The 21,244-nt window shown below is 45.5% G+C and overlaps 1 protein-coding gene across 1 annotated transcript in view; it reads right to left on the bottom strand.

Moving 5' to 3' along the window:
• LOC142576220 (uncharacterized protein C05D11.1-like) overlaps positions 1–21,244 on the bottom strand; it is a 128,997-nt gene that overhangs the window by 101,719 nt on the left and 6,034 nt on the right. The window contains exons 3-4 of the mRNA XM_075686243.1: positions 18,096–18,254; positions 7,200–7,409 (exon numbers count right to left, since the gene is read on the bottom strand). Of these exons, the coding sequence (XP_075542358.1) occupies positions 7,200–7,409; positions 18,096–18,254 (369 nt within the window). The remainder of the gene's footprint in view (positions 1–7,199; positions 7,410–18,095; positions 18,255–21,244) is intronic.

Here is a 21,244-nt window from a genome sequence, read left to right as displayed (position 1 = left end):
GGCCCCAAAAGGGGCCTTTTAAATATTGCGAGAAGGCTGCTGTGGCAGCCTGTCAGCTTGAGAAATCCAGAAGAAACACTGATGAGAGATCGCCACAAGCATCTCACCACGTACATCTCACTGGCTTGAACGAGAAAAGCCTATGCCCGTCAGCCATGCATGCTTTACGCGAAGCTTGCCGACATCCTTCTCCAAGGCATCCAAGCGCTCCACATAGCGCAGTGGAAGGTTCCTCGTGAAAACGAAGCCCCGAAAGGACTGAATCATGCCGGGCCTCCTGTGAGGACAACGTTGAGGCAGCCTGCCCTACCGCGTCATGGCTGCCGTCGTCGCCATCGCTGTCCGATGAAAGCATGTTCGCGACGATTGTCTCATCGGTTAGAAGCACTTAGTTTCCAAATCTATAGCCGTGCGCTGCTTTCTTTTCACTGGCAACGTCATGCATTGCCGATGATCAGCGGGCAGATCAGCCATCATCCGTTTCGGCGGCGAGTCAAGCAAAGTTGAGATACTGCGTGGCCAGGAACGACTTTAACACAACCAACAAAAACGAACGCGAGTGATTAAGCTATTCGCAGAACTTCACTGAATGAGGAGCCAGCGAGCAACATGAGAGCAATCTGCTTGCAGCGCAGTTGGCACAGTCCATTTGTGTTTTGGGAGGGTGGGGTGGCGTAGAGCTATGGGCGCAGCCCATGTGTGTTCGGAGGGGTGGAAGGGCGACGGGAGAGAGCCACGCGGAGATGGCTAGAAAATGAGCGCGCGGCAGCTATTGGAGTAGCGGCCCATTGGGGAGCAGCTCGAATTTCTCATTTTCTTTTTTTCTTTTCAAGGATTTCGCATTTCACTACCTTTCGGCTCGGACACCCAGCAGCCAGACTCCATCGTTATAACCGATAATGCAGCATCGGGGCATTGTAGTAACCGGGTTATTTCACCATAAAACATACAAAAGTCAACGGTGCAGCAGCTTCTCATTGTTATTACTGATATATTGTTAAAACCGGTATCGGTATAAGTGGGTTCGACTGTACTACATATTTAGTCTTATTAACATTAATTGTAAGTTTGTTCATTAAAAACCCTTCACTTGCTTTTTTCAACTCTTCGTTTACTTTAGTTTCCAGATCACAAATGTTATTGGCTATCACTACAATACAAGTGTCCTCGGCGTAATATAAGGGTACTTTTTTTTTAATGCTGAGGGATGAACCATACAGCTTCTTACTAAAAGTACTAGATTTAACCAGACAATGCGGATCGTTCAGTTACCACGTGCATGACGACTCTAACATGGATTTGTCTAGTCTTCGTGCTTGTGGCTTGAGACATTGTTGTGGAGTTAGGCTTTTCCTAAATTTCCAAGCAATAATAGCTTTCTAGATGCATGAAGGTAATAAGACTCTGTACACATGCATAATCACTTCGAATTGTTGCATTTATAATGCAATGCAGTCGAATCTTGATAATTTGAACTCGAAGGGGCCTGAAAATTTATTCGAATTAAAAGAAGGACTTGTTCTTGATGTATTTGTGCACCATAGCACGATGCACGAACGGTGCGAGTCATGAAATATCGCGGCACCAAGCAAACACACGGGGAGTGAGGAACATGAAACTGCCCATGCCAGCCAACACTCACTTCCTGATAACGGCAGAAAACAAAACTTCAGGGAGCAAGCTAAACCGACACCAGCACGGAGGCAGGTGCATGCTGAGACCATCGAAGGTGAGGGAGTTGAGAGGAAGGGAGAGGGGAGCGTAGCTGCGAGGAAGGGTGGGAGGGAAGCTGATTTGCTTTCCTGCCAGCTTGATAGATGGCGCTACTTATCTCTGCCACCTAGAGTTACTGTATATGCTACCACAGGTAGCAGAGTTGCGCGTAGGTCCGCCATCTTGCCTGGCAAGCAACCAAATCTGTGCGGCGAAGCCGCACTCTGTTTTTGCAGGCGACTTGCCTACCGTATTGTCGATCGACCGTGGGCACTTTTGCATCGCTTATGGACTGCTTTTCCGCCTAATCGCAAACAAAGTGCATCGAAACAGCTGACTGAATAAGATCGTCAAGAAAAGGCGCCGAGATCGGTCCCCACCGAAGCTTATGCCAAGCGTATCCGCCGAGTCCATCTGCACGCTCTCGGCGCGTCTAGGCTCAGGAATCAAGAAGTCTAACAAGGATAAATCACCATATTTCAGCTTTCGCATCAGTGTCCTTAAATAAACACAAGTAGCATGAGCGCACAAACAGCACAAGTAGCGATGAGCGCCGATGTGACGCGTCATGAACACAGGTATATATGTGCTGTCGCCGAAGGATCAGTCCTAGCCTGCACTTCTCTGACGAAGATATATGAATAGACAGACGTGTCGACTGAAAGGCATCACTGAACTAAGAAAACGTTGCATATCCTTCGCGTGAAGAACAACAAACGGCTATCCAAATCGGTAGTAACAGCCCACACAGCGTCCCGGGTCAGTGGTTCATTTAGGACTTTTTTCGAAGTTAAAATGCCAATCGCAAGTGAAAATCGGTGTTGTGGCACTTCCGAGCAAGCTACTGAATATGGACAGCTAAATTTTCTTTGTGGTACAGGCGTGAGCTTTAGTTGCTGGGCGATAGCGCATCTACCATGACTGAGCGAGACTTCTCTCTGTGAAACTAAATCTACTTCTTGGTCCTTGACGTAGAAAATCATGCGCCGATGTTCAGCTTCTGGCGTGGCGTAGTGGTAAAGTACCGGGCTTGGGATTTGCAGCTCCGATGTTCGAATCCTGGTCGGAGCTTTTTGGTTTTTTTTATTGCGCCAAAATGCTCTCTCTTTCTGTTCTCAAAAAATATGTATACGGTGTCCAGGCACCGCTTATTTAACGCGCTAGAGCTGTTTTTCGCACCAGTACCCAGTGCCTCCCAGTACGCCGCGCCTGCCCAGCACCCCAGCATCCAGCGCGCGGCACTGGGCCCATAATCCGGCGCTGCACTGGACAGTGGATACTGGGTTTTGCAATAGGCATACCTGCTTATGTGCCAAAGCTCTCAACGTGTAGGCAGTCTTAAATATTACTGGTGAATAAATGACCAACCATTAGTATTTCGACTCTGGTACCCCATTAAATTTGCTGTAGAAACGTACCCACCTACTAGCAGGCACTGGATATCAGCCACACCTTCAAGTGCCACTTCATTATGTGCCTTTTCACTGCAGGGATTCGAAAAGTAACCTTCTGTGGGAGTGTAGTGAAAGTTTTTCTCTCACAGGATTGACGTAGCTACAATATGGATAATAATGCAAAACACAGTAAAGGCCTTTACCGTATGGTAAATAACGACATTAATTCCTCTTGCATCCTGCTTCACATAAGCAGTAGTAGATGAAATATCTTTACTTAGTTGTGTAACCTTTTTATGTTCAGAAACAGCAACCAAAGCAGTGCATTATCCTGAAAATGTGAGCTGGATTTTTTATGACAGTTCTGTGAAAGCAGTGTGGTGCATATGTTTGAATGGGATCGAATAAAAAGCTTTTTCGCTTTCAGAGCGATTTGTGCAGACGGGAGCAGAGCACCCGGTCATTATATCATTCCGATGGGACTGCGCGGACACTGCGATGAACCAACTGTGAGATGCGCTGCGAACGTTGTGTTGTTTCTCCGCAGCTAGTGCGCACGTGAACAGCGAACGCCAAGATCGGCCGGATTCGCTTTGGATTTGACTGGCGATAACTTGTGTCAATCCAGTTCGCTGCAGCGGCGGCGGCGGGAAATACAAAAATTGGCCCGGGCATCTGCTTCTCCGCAATGCACGGTTGCTTGACTACCACGTGATGATGCTCTGCCAATAGGGGCGCTAGCGGCGTGATAAAACAGACGCGCAACTCTGCTACCTGCGGAAGCATATACAGTAACTCTACTGCCACCTAAGTCTGCCACCGAAGCAGCAGAGTTGCCCCCGCTGGACTGGGCCTATGCCGCTGCTTCTTTCTGCGAGCTTGCGCGCTTTTTCCTGCGTCTGCTGACAGATCTGCACTGCGTTTACATACTTAATCCTGCATTCTAAACATGTGTTATCAGGGTATCTACCAAGATGACATATTAAAATTCCCCGAGTTTTCCAGGTTTTCCCTGAGCGACACAGAACTTTATTTTATGTCAAGACAGGCTGACACCACGTCGCCCGATGCGGTCACTCTCAAGTAAGCATTTTAAGAAAAAAAAAAACAATTCAGTTTGAATAGTAAGTAGTGTTTATTTTATCCAAAATAGAAAACTGAAGGGAGGGGATAGTAAAATGCAGAGCAAATATCTCCGAAAAAGAAAAATGGTAAAGGCAGCAAATTCTTTCAATGAAAAACATGGCCCCGAATGGCAAGAACCTTAATAGCGAACGTCGAACCAGCTAAGCCGAGTGTTGCCACGGTGGTTGCTATGGCTGCCAGTAGATCTGCGTGCGAGAGCGCTGGTTCGAGGCGGCGAGATAATCAAAACGGCGGTGTTGGCTTTGATTAATGCCGTTTCGGACCTGCGGTCACGGGAATAAGTCCGGAAAATCAGACGGCGAAGAGTCCTTGCAGCTGAAATTACAGATGTTCTTATACACTGACTCTATGGAGCACGTGGTGGTGCCGCGAAGCCATCCGCATTATTGGGCATTTCACAAAAATCGGGCGTCCGGAAAACCAGTTGTTGACTGTACACTGGCAACTCCTCCAGCCAACGACACGGTGTCAAAGGCAACTCATTAGGATTCCTCTCTTTCACTCGAGCCAGCAGTAAGGTGACTTTCGTTCCCTTTCAGTCAAATGACAGCCAACTTTCCCTGATTGAAGCACAAATTCCCTGAGTTTTCCCTGAGTTTTTCCAGACTATTCTAAATTCCTAAGAATTCCCAGATTTCTGGGTTTTCCCGGTAGACACCCTGGTTATGTCGTTGCCGCTGATCATAATCATTTTGGTGTGCTCCCTTCTGTTGCAGCGTCGCCGCATTCAAAAGACAGGGTACTGGGTGTTGCCTGTGCGTTCTTGTAGTCAGGGTCTGTTTTGTCCTACAGAATCAGATATTGCGCACTGACTCCAACAACCTTTCCATCGGGTCATCTCGGTTTAGACTCGTCATTGTAAAGAAACAAGCGCTAACAAGACCGAACTAAGGCAACCATAACAAGCGTGAGCGAGCGCTGACGCGAGCAGACGACAGTGCAAAACATGGAGTCCGGCGGGTCTGCATGACACCAGTTTCCTGCTTGTACGTCACTGTGGAGGCTGCTTTCATTGGTCTCCTCTGCTCACGGTTCGCTTGCTGCTGCTGCGAGCTGGGAAATATCGGCCCAGGACTAATCCTTTCATTGGTGCACGTTTTGCCGCTAGTGTGGCTGGGGCATTACAGCGCAACGCAGAAACGGCAACCTAGCCATTTGAGAGAGGGTGAAATTTCCACCACATTTTTTGTTTTTTTTCTCTTAGTGCGCAGCGTTGAATGGTCTCTCCCAAGCTTTACCTTTATGGTGAAATCAGAGCAATGCTAGTCGGAGGTGCTGCCGCGTGATTTGGCGCACCACTGAGATTGCCAGAGCGTGGTATATTTGAGTTAACCGTCGCAAATGGTTACACATTTGAATTACCGGGCATTTTTGCCCATTGAAATACACATAACTTTGATGGGACCACAGCATCAGTTTGAATAAACCAGGAGTTCATATTAAGCCCGTTCAAATTAACATGATTCAATTGTATTTTGTTGAATATGATCGATTTGCAAAGTGATAAAGTTGTTTGAAACCAGAAGGATGAAGTTTAGACAAATTCGTGTACAGTTGAACCTCGACAAAATGGAAACGGACAAAATAAATTATCTGATACAATGGAGAAAATTTCAGTCTGGTTAGCCACACTTTACTTCAATGGGCTAACTACAGCTATGACGAAGCCAAAAGTACAAGATCCAATGCAATATCGGCTTTAGCAAGGAGAATAGTTGTTCGCTCACAGTCAAAAGATATTCCTCGGAGGCAGGCATTACGGAGCGGTATTCTTGGTCAATAATTTTGGGAGATATGATCACGTTCTTGCGAGTCAGCCTCGAACACGTCGGGTGTTAAGATAGTTCGCACAGTGCTAAGATAGGGTGCACAGTGAGCTTGGCACTGACTGTGCCAGAAGTGTTGCCACCCACAGATGCCGACGCTTACAGTGCCAAGTCATGCGAAATCTCACGAAAGTGATCATTTCATTGACAGAAATTGACTGAGAATACTGATCATGGGCAGTGCGCCAACCAGCACGCGGCTCATCATGCTTCCTGCGCAAAGTGGAGCTCATAGCGATGGCGTTGTCGTCACTCACTTTTAAATGCATTTAGCAAAGCGTAGCTTCAGCCACGGCTGGTCTGAAGCATGTGTCTGGTCAGACACCAGACGCTGCTCCAGAATGGACGTGCTCCTGCATTGCACACTTCACTGCGATATACCTTCAATAGTCAGCAATTGCAACGTCTCCTTTTTTTTTTTCAAATGGATACACATTTGCAGATGAGGTACCGTTCGCTTGTCTGATTTTGCAGGCATAATTTTTGTGGGCTACGACGTGACTGGCATGCCACCACACAGCCGTTATCGCTGAGAGTAGCCTCACGACACCGAATGGCCGATCTCAGCTATAACGGCAGTGCAGCGGCTTGCCAGTCATGTTGGAAAGTGTGCTTGGCACGGTACTAGCTAGAAGGATGCTGTTGCCCATCAACACCAACAAGTCTGCTAGTCACGTGAAATGTTGTGAAAGGGATTGTATCTCCCGATGCACGGTGTCACTCTAGTGTTTCTCTCACGTAATAAATGCAATCTTGGAGCTTTTTCATTTCTTTTTCATCGATATCAGATTAGTCTTAAAACAAATATTGGATAACAAAGTAATTTTAGTGGCAGCTTCAATTTCATTATAGTGAAGTTCAACTGTACTACCAGTCGTTCTCATGCTGGCTGAACAGCCATGCTTGCAGATGCTGTGGACACTGGGGCCAGATTTCTCTCCAGCAATTTTTGCAGGAAACCATATGGAATAGATAAAAAACAGGGACAGAGCACTTTTACACAAGGAGCTGCTCCTGAATTTTTGAATTTCAACCAAGTACACACTTTTTTTTCTTTTTCCTCTGCCAGCTTGAGACAACAAACCCCTTTCCCTTTCCAATGCAATGAAGTGGTGCTTGCCTTTTGGTTGTCAGTGCTCTCCCGAAGATTGCGCATGAGGCCTCCGGTCTCGTAGCGGTAGCCACAGGGAGCTGGGTAGAGTGTACGCAACAGGTTCAGCATGCACAAGCTTTCGCCTGTGTTCTCACGTGCCTGCATCTCGCAGTAGACAACACCCGCATCCTCTCCCTCTCCATTCACATGATGGACTTCGGTGATGAAGGCTGCCTCCTGCAAATGCACCAAAATGGGGGCAGGATGAGGCATCAGTACATGGGACCCAAGAAACTAAAGGTGCATATAGCTCCAATCAGTACCAGGGCTAGCACAAAGTGTGAGGGCCACCAGCTGCACAATCACCTTTCCCGAAACATCCTTGCTATCATTTTTATTTTTGTGCCCTTCCAACATCATCCTCAGCTAAATTATTTTTTGCTGTATCTAAAAACAATTCTGCAAAGGGAAGCATAAATGAATTTTAGTTGATCCAGAAGCCTGTCCTTAAATTAGGCAAATTTCTAAAGATTTATTTAATCATGCTCAAACATACAGACATGTATAATCACCTTTGTATGGCAACTGTAACACTGTTTTAGGTAAAGCTTTATCAGTAAAAAAAAAAAAAAGTGACGTGTGTCTTTGCATGCATTATGCCAAGTGAAAGATGCATAAAATCAATCTAGGCCTGTCAGTATTTGTTGTAAACTATCCAATCATAAATTTTGGAAAAGAGCGAATGCAAAGGTTACAGTGCACTTATAAACAAGGTCAGATTACACATTTCTAAAGGGTATATATGGTACACAAAGTTAAAGGGACCCTGAAACAATTTTGACAATTTTGTACAAACGTACTGAGTCATTAGGACAGGTCCTTCTGATCATTAAGTGACACTTTTATGCACTTCATGTAAAGTGTGTGATTTATTATAAGGTTTTAAAAATGTGCATCACTACCGACTGCAATGCCGATGCTTCCCTGAGTTTACAGCAACTTCGTGACCATCAACGAAGTGAGCGCACATGTCAGTCGGGCGAGCTATCTGATTGGCTACCCAGGTTGCATTATTGAAAATATTTCTATCTTTATGGTGAACAAATGTTTTTTGTAAGAGTTGGAAGGTTGGTTCATTTGTTTCTATAAAAAAAGTAACAGAAAGACAATACACAACGACAATTTTTGACCACACTCAAGCCCTTCCGGCACATAGCAAGTGTCATCTGCTTGTGTTACAATGTGCTCCATGTTGGCGCATGTTGCATGGTCAGTGTTGGTCGTTTCGTGAGAACTATGAATTTCCCTTGTTGCATTGTGGGCTGCAAATCTAACGATTGGCAACATGTCAAGCTGCATCACTGTGTCCCTCTGCAAGACTACAGATGAGCAGAGTGGCTGCAGCAAATAGGGCTGCCCTTCCCACCAGAAAATTACTAACACAATAGAGAGCTAGCATGTTCAGTATTCCGGTAAATCCAGTCGTACAGGTCGTTTTGCCGGATGAGTGGAGGCGCAAGCGTGAGCGGCCTGCAGGGCGGAGCCGCATGGTGATGCAGTGCTCAACCAGACAAACACAGAGCTAATATAGCAGTAACCAAGTGTATTCTACTTTGCTAATGGTGTAAATTTTCTGCAGCAGCGCAATCATGAACACGTCTCTTTAAAATGTTCAAAATGTTTTACACTTGCTTACAGCAGTATTAGCTCTGTGTTTGGGTGGTTGAGCTTTGTGCCACCAGGTGGCTGCACCATGCAGTCTGCTCACGTTTATACCTTTGCCCATCTGTCAAAATGCCCAGCTCGCCTGTGTTTACTAGAATACCAGACACGCTTGGTGCTGCGTGTCTGGTATTCTCACAATGCCCGCAATGCATGCTGCTTGGATAGCTCTCACTGGGGATCGACAGCAAGGCGAGTAGCAGAGAGGTTGGAGAAGCTTCGCGCACTGGCTTCAAGACACCAGAAGTAGACGACATGACGTCCCATCATGATGTAGAGCCAGTGAAGCTGCCTTCACTGCTTAGCCTTAATCACTCGATGAACAAGTTGAGGAAGAAAAGCATGGGTAGGGAGGATGGTAACTTGTAGTTCACATAAATTGTAATGCAAAGGTATTACTGTATCTGGAATAAGTGAATGAATGGGTGCTTCATTCATCCCAGTCAATTAGGAAATGGACCCCAGACAAAAAAGCTACAAAAAAGCAGCTTGAGAACCATCTGGGGCCTAGAAAACAAATACAGGCACATATTATACAGCGGCAGCATGCAAACACAATTTATGCCAGCAGGCAATGGCGAAATAACATTTCAAAAGGACTCAAGGTGTCATATGAAATATTGAAGAATGGAAGATCTACAACAAAACTGAACACAAGAAATATGCAAACAAATAATGTATTAGGAAACAGTATTATTTGACACTTTCAATACAACATAGCTTAAAGGAAGTGGAAGACAGAGTGCAAACATCATAGAAGGCATCACACTTATTTAACATTGTAGGCAATAAATACTGTCGACTCTGTTCACCGTAGTTTATCCTTAGATGCGGAACTAAACATTTATTTGTTTGTCTTGTAGAAAACTTATTTGTTTGCTTCATTTGTCTAGCTCCACCCAATGCATCCACAAAATTTGTCCAAACCATTTCAGGGACTCTTTAATGTAAAGTGACTAACTGTGCTTGTTGGTTCACCTTAAATTCCGTATTTATTCAGACCTATGGCGATAGTTTTTCGAAATAATCATATACAAAACATTAAGGTCAGCTTGGATTCGAGCAAAAAGGTTACGCGTGCAGACAGGACACAAGAGAAGAGAAGTGGACAACACGAACGCCTAGAATACTAGAATACAATAGTTTCAAGGTAAGCTCACCTCACCTTTTTGCATAATGAATCCTTACCAACTAGCTCAGCTTTCTGTCGTTCTTAGATTCGAGGATTTAAAAAAAATGCACCTGTTTCGTAACTGAAAATGATAAATATGGTCTATAGCTAGCGCCATCTAGAAAAGTCAGTATCGCAGCCGCTACTAGCTGGGCCAGTAGCCAACTGAAGTACATGAGCAATGTCATCGCTTTGACCTGTGTCGTATCGGAGCTGGTTCTATGGTATCAGCGTGCAGCGTGGCATTGTGATAATGGCACACTATAGTGCTGCTTTCAAACGAGAAGTTGTGCTAGCCGTAGAAACATAGTAAGCTCAGCAGGACTTCAGCATCGATGAGAAAAACATTCGTCATTGGAAGGGGCAACAGGCGATGCTTTTGCCTGTGCCGCAACGAGGATATGACAGCAATAAGGAAGATACGCGCGCAATAACAGAGAGGAGCTGTTCACCGAGGTCACGGCGCATTTTGACGGGTGCGAGCACTGTCTGTGCATGCATGGGCATGCGGACGTGAGCTTGTGCGTGTCCGCAAGTGTACGTGTGGTCTGGGCTGTAGGGAGGTGGCTAACGGTGGTGACAAGGTAGAGTGAGCTCAGCATGTTCATATTAAATAAATGCTATTATAATTTTGTGATCGCTGTCCTCACTTTTTTTGTTCGGCCTACATTCAAGGTAAGATTTTTTATTTTTTCTGGCTTCGAGCATTCGGGGGTCGGCTTAGAATCGGGGCCGGCCTAGATTCTAGTAAGTACGGTAAGTATAAACTGTTATAAAACAGTACAGATGGTCAATGGTTGAATTACATGTGGTTGCTTGCGGCTGCACCTCTGACGGAGAGCGGCTGCCAAAGCGGAGCATCAACACCTTCTTGCCGTCATGTTTTGTATAAGACCAAGTCTGATAAAATCCTATCGCACCCCATATGCTGTGGGTGTGAGGGAACATGTGCGAGTATGAGCAGAGCAGGATGGCGGCTTGATACGTGCAGTCTTTCTGGGCAAGCAAGGAGAATTGGGGGGGGGGGGGGGGAGTGCACGGTAACGTGACAGTAGGTGCAGTAATGTGATAAAGCAGACAGGAGGCGGGCAGGAGGGGCAGGTGAGCGCACGTTTCCTCCTCTAGCCCAGCCGTGGCTGTGCATGGGTGTCAGAATATGTGGGCTGCGGGCCCCATCTTGGAAGTAATCTGCAGCTGGTGCAAAGATTGGGTGAGCCAAGACAGCCATGGCTTTAAACTGTCTTCCTGTGTGTTCAGTGCCAGAGTTTGCATAACCTTGAGCTTCAGATACACGTTTAAGTGAGAGGCAGACAGAGCATTTACTCCCCTCTGCCTGTGCTTTGATGATAGCATCGCCCCACTGCAGTTGACACTTATCAGCTGCAGGGTGGAGTGGACACGAAAGCGTCACAGACTTTACTTCGTATCGCTGATGTGAAAATATCACCAACACGGCATAAAACTATCTTTGGTCACCAACTCTCAATGTTTCTCTCAGTCAACAATTTTTTTCCCAATTTTGCCCGATGATTCGGAACATTTTGCGGCCCCCTTCCATGTAAGAAAAATCTTTTGGCAACCGTACTTATTTGCATAGGAGGTTGAATTTCAATATAACGAAATTTCATTATAACTAAGTAAATTGCCAATTTTACTGACTTCTGTCATGTTGAGGTCTAACTATATAGCACAACAAATTCCACTACATTGTAACTTAAGATATCCACTTGTCTATATCGCGTGAAGAATATGTACATACTTGCAACTTTGCAATAGCAGTGTTAGCATAATAACACCACCGACAGAAGCCAGCATCACCCTACAATACGAAACAGCTGGGCAAGTTGCAAGGCTGTAGTTTCAAAAAGAACAATGTGAAAAAAATGTAATGGCTGCAACAGGACAGCTTTGGCCAATAGATTGAAATGGGATAGCATTTACTTAATAAGTTTTTCCTATATACAGTTTCATGTGCCATCATTCCCACAACACAAATCGCATCACAACATAAAATGTTGCAATAGCACTTTCTAGTTCTAGGCTGTTCTCAGACATTCAGCATGAAAAATGGGCATAGAGGCCCTATCATGCGGTCAAGCCTTCCACAGCACAATAATCTGGTTTAACAATTAATTAAATTATGGGGTTTTACGTGGAAAAAATCCCAATATGAGTATGAGGTGGGCCACTGCAAAGCGGGCTCCAGATAAATTTTGACTCCCTGGGGTTCTTTAGCTTTACCTAATGCATGGTACACAAGCATTTTCGCATTCCACCCCCATCAGAATGCAGCTGCCATGGCCAGGATTGAACCCGCGTCCTCAAGCTCAGCAGCGTAACATCACAACATTGTGGTGGTAGTACGTCAGGCGTCAGGCACCAAATAATAACGGAAGACAAGGTCTTGCCGATACAGGTTTTCTCCAAGCGCTCCATTACTGAGAGTTGAATAAAGCGGAATGCCTTTACAGAATTGGTGTAACCTTGCAATCTTTTTTCAATTTCAATTGACCAAAACGACAAACACAAAATGACTGTTGTAACTATACCAATTCCAGGAATGAACAGACAAAATGATGGAAATGAAAGAAGAACAGGCAACTCTCAAATTCAAAATGACAACATTCTTTAAAAGGAAAGAAGTGTAAGAGTGCCAGATAATAAAAGCAAAATATTATAGATGTTTCACATGCTTTAACAAACAAAAAATGCATAGGAAACAACTAATGATACCAAATATGGCAGTTCATGAGTGCACCAGAACAGCTCATGAACTTAACAAAACCTATGAACCTGGCGATGGCAAAATTGCCCCAAAAAACCTGGAATAAAGGCAATGTCCTTCCAAAAAGCTGCTTGTTAATGGGGGAGTTAGCAAAAAATGAGTCTCAGATGTCACTAAACAAGGTATCAATGGCTCCCATATGATCTAAGAAATCAAATAAGACCAATCTTATTGCTCTGTCCACCCTAGAACAACAGTTGTGAAGTTGCCAATCAGAACGGTGCTTTTCTAGAAGTCAACTTCGAAGAGTCGCAACTCTTGTTTTAGGGTAGACAGAGCAATAAAGCTAGTCTTACTGCATTTTTTAAACCACATAGAAGAAGTCATTAATACCCCGTTTAGCAAAATCTGAACTGAAATTTTCTTTTTGCTAGTTCTTACACAAAATTATGCAAACTTGCACAAATTGGGAACCAAATGGGATAACCAACAATGGACCACATATTTTAAAATGAGAACACAAAATTACATATGTTTACAAGAATTTTTTTTGCCATAATATGTAAAATGAAAACTTTCAAGAAAATTGTCTAAGACAGAACTCCCTTATAAGTGTAGAATGGTCTAGGACTCTATTCCTAAATGTTTCATAACAGTCACAGTAAAAGCAAGACAGATTTGGTGCCTTCTCTTGCCCTTTAGTGACATTTGTCAACTATTAACAAAGAACTCTCCAATTCGGTGTTAGACAGCATTTCCAGCTGTACCCATGGAAGGTGCAAGATCAAGCATGGAGGAACAGAGGATAGGGCAGTCTTTCAAAAATGGCAGGCCTTGAAGCAGGTGCAAATAAAGGGGAGGACAAATGTCTAATGTGGATGTTATCTTCAGGACCCAGTGAAACCTATGTTAACAGCCCCTTTATTACCTGTAATGCCCATGTGCAAGGGAATCCACTCGCCAGTCATCACTGCTTCCAGGAATGTGTTTTCACAAGCAGTGGCAGCAGTGTTGCACACAAGAGGGCTGTCGCACAAGGAAGAAAATGAGCATAAAACGCATGCACAACCACCCAAGTAGGCTGCCAGACAACCAGTCTGCAGCACTCATGCGTGAGTGAGTTATATATATATATATATATACATATGAGGGTTGATCCAGAAATAAGGTTCCCATCAATTTTATAAATAGACAACATTGTTTATTCTCATAGAAATCTACATAATTGGAAAGATGAAACTTTTCTCTATTTTCCTACATAATCGACATCTTTTTCTATGCATTTTTGTAGACGGTGCTTCTTAAGTCCATTTCGGATCTTGGCCTCGGCGTGCGCTTTCATGACTATGTCAGGTCCTTCCTGTCAGGCAGGAAGGCTACCTTGAGGGTTGCGGAGCTAGAGTCAAAGACGTTTAATCTTGGTGACAGGGGCATTCCTCAGGGGGCCGTCATCTCGCCCACATTGTTCAATCTGGCCATGGTCGGATTGACCAAGAAGCTCTTGGAGATTGAGGGTATTAAGCACACCATGTATGCAGATGACGTGACCATATGGTGTCCCGGTGGTAGTGAGGGCTATATCGAAAGTGTTCTGCAGGAGGCAGTAGATGTAATTGAGAATTATTTGGACCCGACGGGGTTAAGGTGCTCCCCCTCAAAGTCGGAGCTATTGCTGTACAGTCCCACTAGAAAGGGACGCAAGCCAAGGGGATGGATCCCCGTGGACCAGCTGAGCATTCAGCTTCATACAAGAAATGGTGATCTCATCCCTAGGGTAGATAAGATCAGGGTTCTGGGGATGATGATTGAGTTGAACGGCGCCAACACGCTTACGATCCAGAAGATCATTGCCAAGACAGAAAATGCGGTACACCTAGTGAAGAGGGTGGCCAACAGGCAGACAGGGTTCAAGGAGGATAGTCTGATTAGACTGATGCACGCATTTGTATTCTGTCACTTTACTTATGTGGCGGCCATGCACAAGTGGAAACTATCGGAGAAGGAGAAGCTTGACACGCAGGTTAGGAAGATCACGAAGAAAGTGTTGGGAGTGCCAATGTGCACCAGCACCGACCGACTTCTCCAGCTGGGAATTCGTAATACCTTGGAGGAGATAGCTGAGGCTTAGAAGAGGACGCAGATGGTGCGTCTCTCTACGACTTGCACGGATCAGCAGATTCTGAGCGAGTTAGGTGTTCCTCAGGAGAAGATTTCGCAGCTTCATGTCGGTATTCCCTTGAAGGTTCGTAATCGGTATCACGTCAAGCCTGTTGCCAGGAACATGCATCCAGAGTGAAATGTGGGTAGAAGAAAGGCCAGGGGGGCTTGCCTGCTGAGACTCATTCGTGATGAGAATCAGAAGGTTCGCTTCGTCGATGCTTCTTTTAACGAGGAGAGCAAGGTGTTTACCATAGTTGTTGTGGACAATGAGGGCAGTGTCGTTAACGCCGCTACCGTTCGAACTGATAGGCCAGAGGTCGCGAAGCAAGCGGCTATTGCGCTCGCCCTGGTTGACAGGCGCAGGCCTTTTGTATATAGCGATTCAAAGTCGGCCGTTAGGGCCTTTGAGAAGGGCTCGGTGGCTAAGGTTGCTTTTAAAATTATGCAGACATGTGAGATCTCTCAACACTACTTATGTTGGTTCCCTGCTCACCTTGGGATGATTGAGGGAGCCCCTCCGAATCTCAATGAGTCTGCTCATGAGGCAGCGCGAGATCTTAACCTCCGCTCTGCCCTGCGCCACGGCGTGGCGGTACTCCCCGAGAACAGAGACTCCCCTTCCACATAAAATGAAATCACGAAGTATTACCTTCTTAATCGCAGGGTTTACGGTTTGCCGCATCCTAAACTAAACAGGGCTCAGGCACTTGCATTACGCTTACTACAGACTGGTACTTATCCTTGCCCACGGAGACTGAACATGCTTTATCCGGAGACGTATACAGAGCCTTATTGCCAAGATTGTGGTGCTTTAGCCATGCTCGAACACATGCTCTGGTCTTGCGAAAGAATTGAAGACTCGGCGATCAAAGATGCGTCCAGGTGGGAGGCTGCACTTCACAGCCCGGACTTAGATGAACAATTCTGGGCTGTCCAGCAGGCTCACGACGTGGCCGTGAGGTTTGGCCTTCCGGTCCCAACGTGGGAGCGGCCCGCTTAGCGGTTGATTATCACTACTTGCAGGGCCAAATAAAGTTTTCCATCCATCCATCCAATTTCTGTATCCCAATGCTTAGAACTCCGCCACCAACCCGTTGAGGAAGCGTTTCACCTCTTCTTTGACTTCATTGTTGCTCCGGAAGCGTTGGCCACTCAAATGTTCCTTTAACTTGGGGAACAAATTATAGTCACTAGGCACGAGGTCTGGACTGTGCGGTGGGTGAGGCATGACAGTCCACCTAAAGTTTGTCAAAAGTTCCTGGGCTTGACGGGAGACGTGAGGTCGGGCGCTGTCGCGAAGCAGCGTTACACCGGCTGCCAGTCGTCCTCGCTAGTGTTTCTGGATAGCTCGCCTGAGTTTTATTAGTGTTGCACAATAACTGTCCGAGTTGATTGTTGTCCCACATTCCATAAAATCGATCAGCAGTATCCCCTTAAGATCCCAAAAACACTGGCCATGACTTTGCCACCAGAAGGAGTTTGTTAGAACTTCTTCATGACTGGTGGCTCTGGGTGATGCCACTTTTTGGATTTTTGTTTCCTTTCGGGAGTGAAATGAAACACCCACGTTTTGTCTCCCGTAACAATGGAGTCCAACAATCCTTCCTTATCATCTTGACACTTTTGAAGAAACTGGTGGGCACAGTCAAGGCATTTCTCCTTGTGGTCTGATGTCAATAGCCGCGGTACCCATCGAGCACAACACTTGTGATACCCCAATTTTTCAGCCAAAGCTCTTTCCACTGTATCGTAAGAACTCCCAGGAATCTGAGCAACAAGTTCACGGACGGTGATCCTCCTGTTTTAAAGCACATTGCATTGGACCATCTCGATAACCGCCTCCGAAACTGACGGTGTTCCACTCCGTTCTTCATCGTGTACTTCCTTCCGACCGCCACTAAACTCTGCACCACTTTCAGACATGTTGAACGGACATACACTTGCCGCCGTACACTTCTGTCAACTGACAATGATTATCCATGGGTGGAGTCCCTTTGGCATGCAAAAAGCGAATTACGGAACAAATCTCGCACTTGGCGGGATCAACAATGGGAACCTCCATATCGGACGGCTGCAGAGCCAGAAATGAGTGGTGCAGCGAAGCGTGGCCAGAGGGAATCGAGAGTGGGGGAACAGTCGCGCGCAGCAGTGTTGCCGGATTTCACCTCGCACCTTGCTGTGTGGCTGGAGCTCTTTGGGAACCTTATTTCTGGATCAACCCTCGTACATACACACAGCATGATCATGAAAAATGGCATACAGAAAAGAAAAATTATGGGGGATGCTTAGAACTTTCTAAAAATGTGAAGGCAAAAGCCTAGTTGGACCTTTTGTTGATCTGCTGCTGAACTTTGTGTTGTACTTTCTGCTGTTGAACTTTGTTCTTCCCATTCACCAACCTGCAGGGCTAATGTGATGCAGGCATTCCCAGAACGCCTGCATCGCATTAAGGCCACATGTTGCTCTCGTCAGGCTGCTGCCGCAGCTTCGTCCACAGCCGCTACGTCCCAATGCCAGTTACGACAAGCGGCATTTTGCACTGCTTTAGCCTCTACAGCCATGGCGTTTTTTCTTGGTCTTCCCAGTCCGCAACTAGGTCTGGTGCATCGTCACCCATAGCGATGTGAAATGAAGCTCTGAGCCCACGTTTACAAGGCAGGCGAGCGCGTTGCAAGCATGCTGCCGCCGTTTCCAGAACATTCATGGGCACTGCTGTTGCCCTTCCCTTCAATGCCCTCTGGCGCCACCGTGCGCTTTGTCACCCTTTCTCAGAACCCTCCTTTGGTGCTGCTGTTTCCTTTTCCCAGCGCGCTCCATTTTTCTGTAGCTCACAGCAAGACCTTGAAACATAGAGATCTAAGGCTTTTGCCTTAAAAAGAAACCATCAGAACCTAGAGTGACTGCAGCTGTGAGGTTGATGACACGTGCCACCACAAAGCAAGGCAGACAAAATCATGCAATAAATGTCCTAACCGAGACTGCTGTAACAGTCAGGTCTCTCGAAGCACTCTTACAAATTGTAGGTACAAGACAGGGAGCGAACTCTGCAGAAAGTGTTTTTGATGTAGAAAAGTTGTCAAAAGTGCTGTGACCCTGTTCAACCAACAGACAAACAAACTAGGGCAGCAGAGTTGAACACACCCACCGTGAGCAAAGGGTAGAGAATGTGGTCTAGGTAGATTGGCAACAAGTTGAGGAACCCCTTGGAACCAGCTGTAGTCATGGTGTAACAGGTGTGGTCTGAATCTGTCCAAGCATTGGTGCCAGATGCCAGGCACCGATTCGCCAACTGGTCCAGGATTCCCTGCACCCACACATAAATTACAGCCATGGTTTTCCTACTTCACAACTGAATACTGCACTTATAGCAAATTTCTGCATCTTCAGCAAAGAGCAGCCCACAGTTCTGCCAGGCTGCCAGAAGATGATATAGCATGACCAAAGAGTGTTAACTCCCCCTGAAAATTGCACTTTATGGAAGCTACCGCCAACTCTATGCAAGTTCTCTGTGCACATATATTACCTGGGTAAATCAATACCAGGCTTTGGTTTTATATCATAAGGTAATTTAGTGAGGCTAAGTGTTAATAATAATGCAGTGTTTTTTTTTACTTAACGTTTGACTGTTCGTGGTGAAACTGATTTGAAAGAGGATGGCAAACAGAGAACATACACAAGATACCCTTGCACTTCATAGTACTATTTTGCACTGTTCTGACAACGCACCATCACCAACTTGCCTAACTGTCAACTGCATTGCAGGTTTCACAGCAATCAGCTGTTAAACATTTAACATCAAAGCTTGAGCTGCACTTGTCCTAACAATTTGTACCAATGTCACCAATGACAAATCCTAGTCATCCACGATGCAGGCACAGTTTTTCTGCTCTTGCTTGTTGTGAACAAGTCAAGCACGTCTGCTTGCTCCAACCCCTACGGCTGAGTCCGGGCACTTGTGCATATTTTTTGTTATCTATGTTTGTTTTGCTGTCATACATTGAAAGAATGTTACTGATGACTTCTATATGTATTGTGAGAAAAATTGTCTTTCTCAAGACGTGTTTTGTTATTCAGCATTTTCAATGAGTAGAATAAATAAAGCATACATTTATTATTTTTTCAATGAGGACACTACAAGCAAAACACTGGCAAAGTAAAAAAAAAAGGGGAGGTGGGAGGAAATTTTGTACAGTTTTCTAGGACATAACTTGGGAGTTAAAAGGTTCCTGCCCCACTCCATGCCAAAGCTGTTCAGCCATGGCCCATTTGCAACAAGTAATGATCAAAATTTCTTATGAAGAAGGACAGGATAGGAAATAGGTGGCTGACCTGTCCTTCTCATCCGTGCCTTATTTATCGCTATTCTTAATTTTTAATCATGAACCAATTAGCCCAGCAGCACTTATTACAAGTACAGTGGAGCGTTGGCCTGAGAAACCCTGCTTGTGGGACCTCGTGATAGTAGCCCAGGCTTGTGATTTTGTTGGCAAAGAATGTTTTGATGTCAGTGTAATTATGAATGTGACCTTAATGGTAACTGTGGCATAACAGCTGTTTGCTTTCTATGATCTGTAGCTGCTGAATGTTGTGCAGATATCCTTTATTTTACATGTTGCCTTGAGACAAATTTTTTAGGACAGAACAGACCCACAACTTGTCCCTCTGAAAAGCATTTGAAGCCACACCTGAATCATTTCTACTGTTACCTGAATTCCAATAAGAAAATCTTGAATTTCGGTGCAGCTCAAAAACCCTTCTCCCTGCACCAATCTACTGTCAGATGGGTAGCCACAACGGAAAATGCAGACATCACATACTGTGGCACCGCTACTTCTCTGTTGAAGCAATGTATAATGGCAACAGAGCTTTCGGACATCGTATGACCTCTGGTTTGGTTTCTCGGACATGATTTGTGATCAATGCCCGATGTTGGAAAAATGGCGGCCGTGCAGAAAGTTGGCGCTGGTTGGCGCTATTCAGCATGTTGTCCCATGTACTTTCATTTTTGTTGGCAAGGTGGTTTACTGGCTTACCAAGAGCTGTATGGCTGAGACAGATAGAATGGCCAACAACTCGACAACAAATCGTAACTTTGGTCATTGACCCCCGGCGAAGCAGCACTGGTTAGGCCCAACAGAGATGGCAGTGTGGCTGTTACTAAAATTTCTTGCTTGCTGGCATGGTGGTGGGTGATAAACAGTCACAAGAAGGTTTCCACTAAGCTGATATGTTTGTACGAGTGGCTCGTCAGTGATCAGCCTTATATGATGCGTACAGAGTAGATTAAGGGCTGCAAAAGTGGTGTTCAAGCCTGCAGACGTCCTAGTAACCAGCCGAGCACGCGTGTAGGCAGAATAAACCAATGGCCTCGACCATCATGAAATTTCAAGTAGACCAAACAACAATACTTAGAAAAAGTCTGTAAACAGTATGTACTATCAGCGTCAAATGAAAGTTGAACAGCGGAGCGCGTGGCCCAAGCAAAAGTGAACGTATAGTGCGTGCCGTCCAGTCATCACCATTAACAGGCGCGCACATCCGGTTTGGCCGCACTGCGGGATCCCCTTCTAGTGAGATAATTTCGCTTCTGTTCTGGTCCTTACATTTGAAAGGGAGAAAATGAAAAATAAAAATGAAGCCAAAATATTGCAGTTTATGACCAGTTTCGTCGCACAGATCGCCGAAACCACAAGTGCTGTAGGCACGAACAGCGGTGCGCGTGATGCAGTTTGCACTGTCATCGCAAGGTAGATTCGCCCGCCCAGACCGCGCGGGCCTGGCGTGGGCGAATCTACCTTGCGATGACGGTGCAAACTGCATCACGCGCACCGCTGTTCGTGCCTACAGCACTTGTGGTTTCGGCGATCTGTGCGACGAAACTGGCCGTAAACTGCAATATTTTGGCTTCATTTTTATTTTTCATTTTCTCCCTTTCAAATGTAAGGACCAGAACAGAAGCGAAATTATCTCACTAGAGGGAGATCCCGCAGTGCAGCCAAACCGGATGTGCGCGCCTGTCAATGGTGATGACTGGACGGCACGCACTATACGTTCACTTATGCTTGAGCCACACGCTCCGCTGTTCAACTTTCATTTGACGCTGATAGTACTTCTGCCATTGTAAAAATATGAACTTGCATTTCTGCATAAAAATATCTAAATGACAGCACTTTGAATATAAATTGATTCCAGAGGTGAAACCCTTTTCACTTTTGCAAGTGAAGGACCTCCCTTCCCTTATATATATTTTTTAGATTAGTCTAGTCAACTTCTGGCTGTTGTGTCAAGGCTTAT

Source organism: Dermacentor variabilis, chromosome 1 (assembly GCF_050947875.1).
Source record: "Dermacentor variabilis isolate Ectoservices chromosome 1, ASM5094787v1, whole genome shotgun sequence".
Classification (NCBI taxonomy): domain Eukaryota; kingdom Metazoa; phylum Arthropoda; class Arachnida; order Ixodida; family Ixodidae; genus Dermacentor; species Dermacentor variabilis.
The sequence above is the reverse complement of the archived record's forward strand: the minus strand, read 5'-3'. Positions and strand labels throughout refer to the sequence as shown.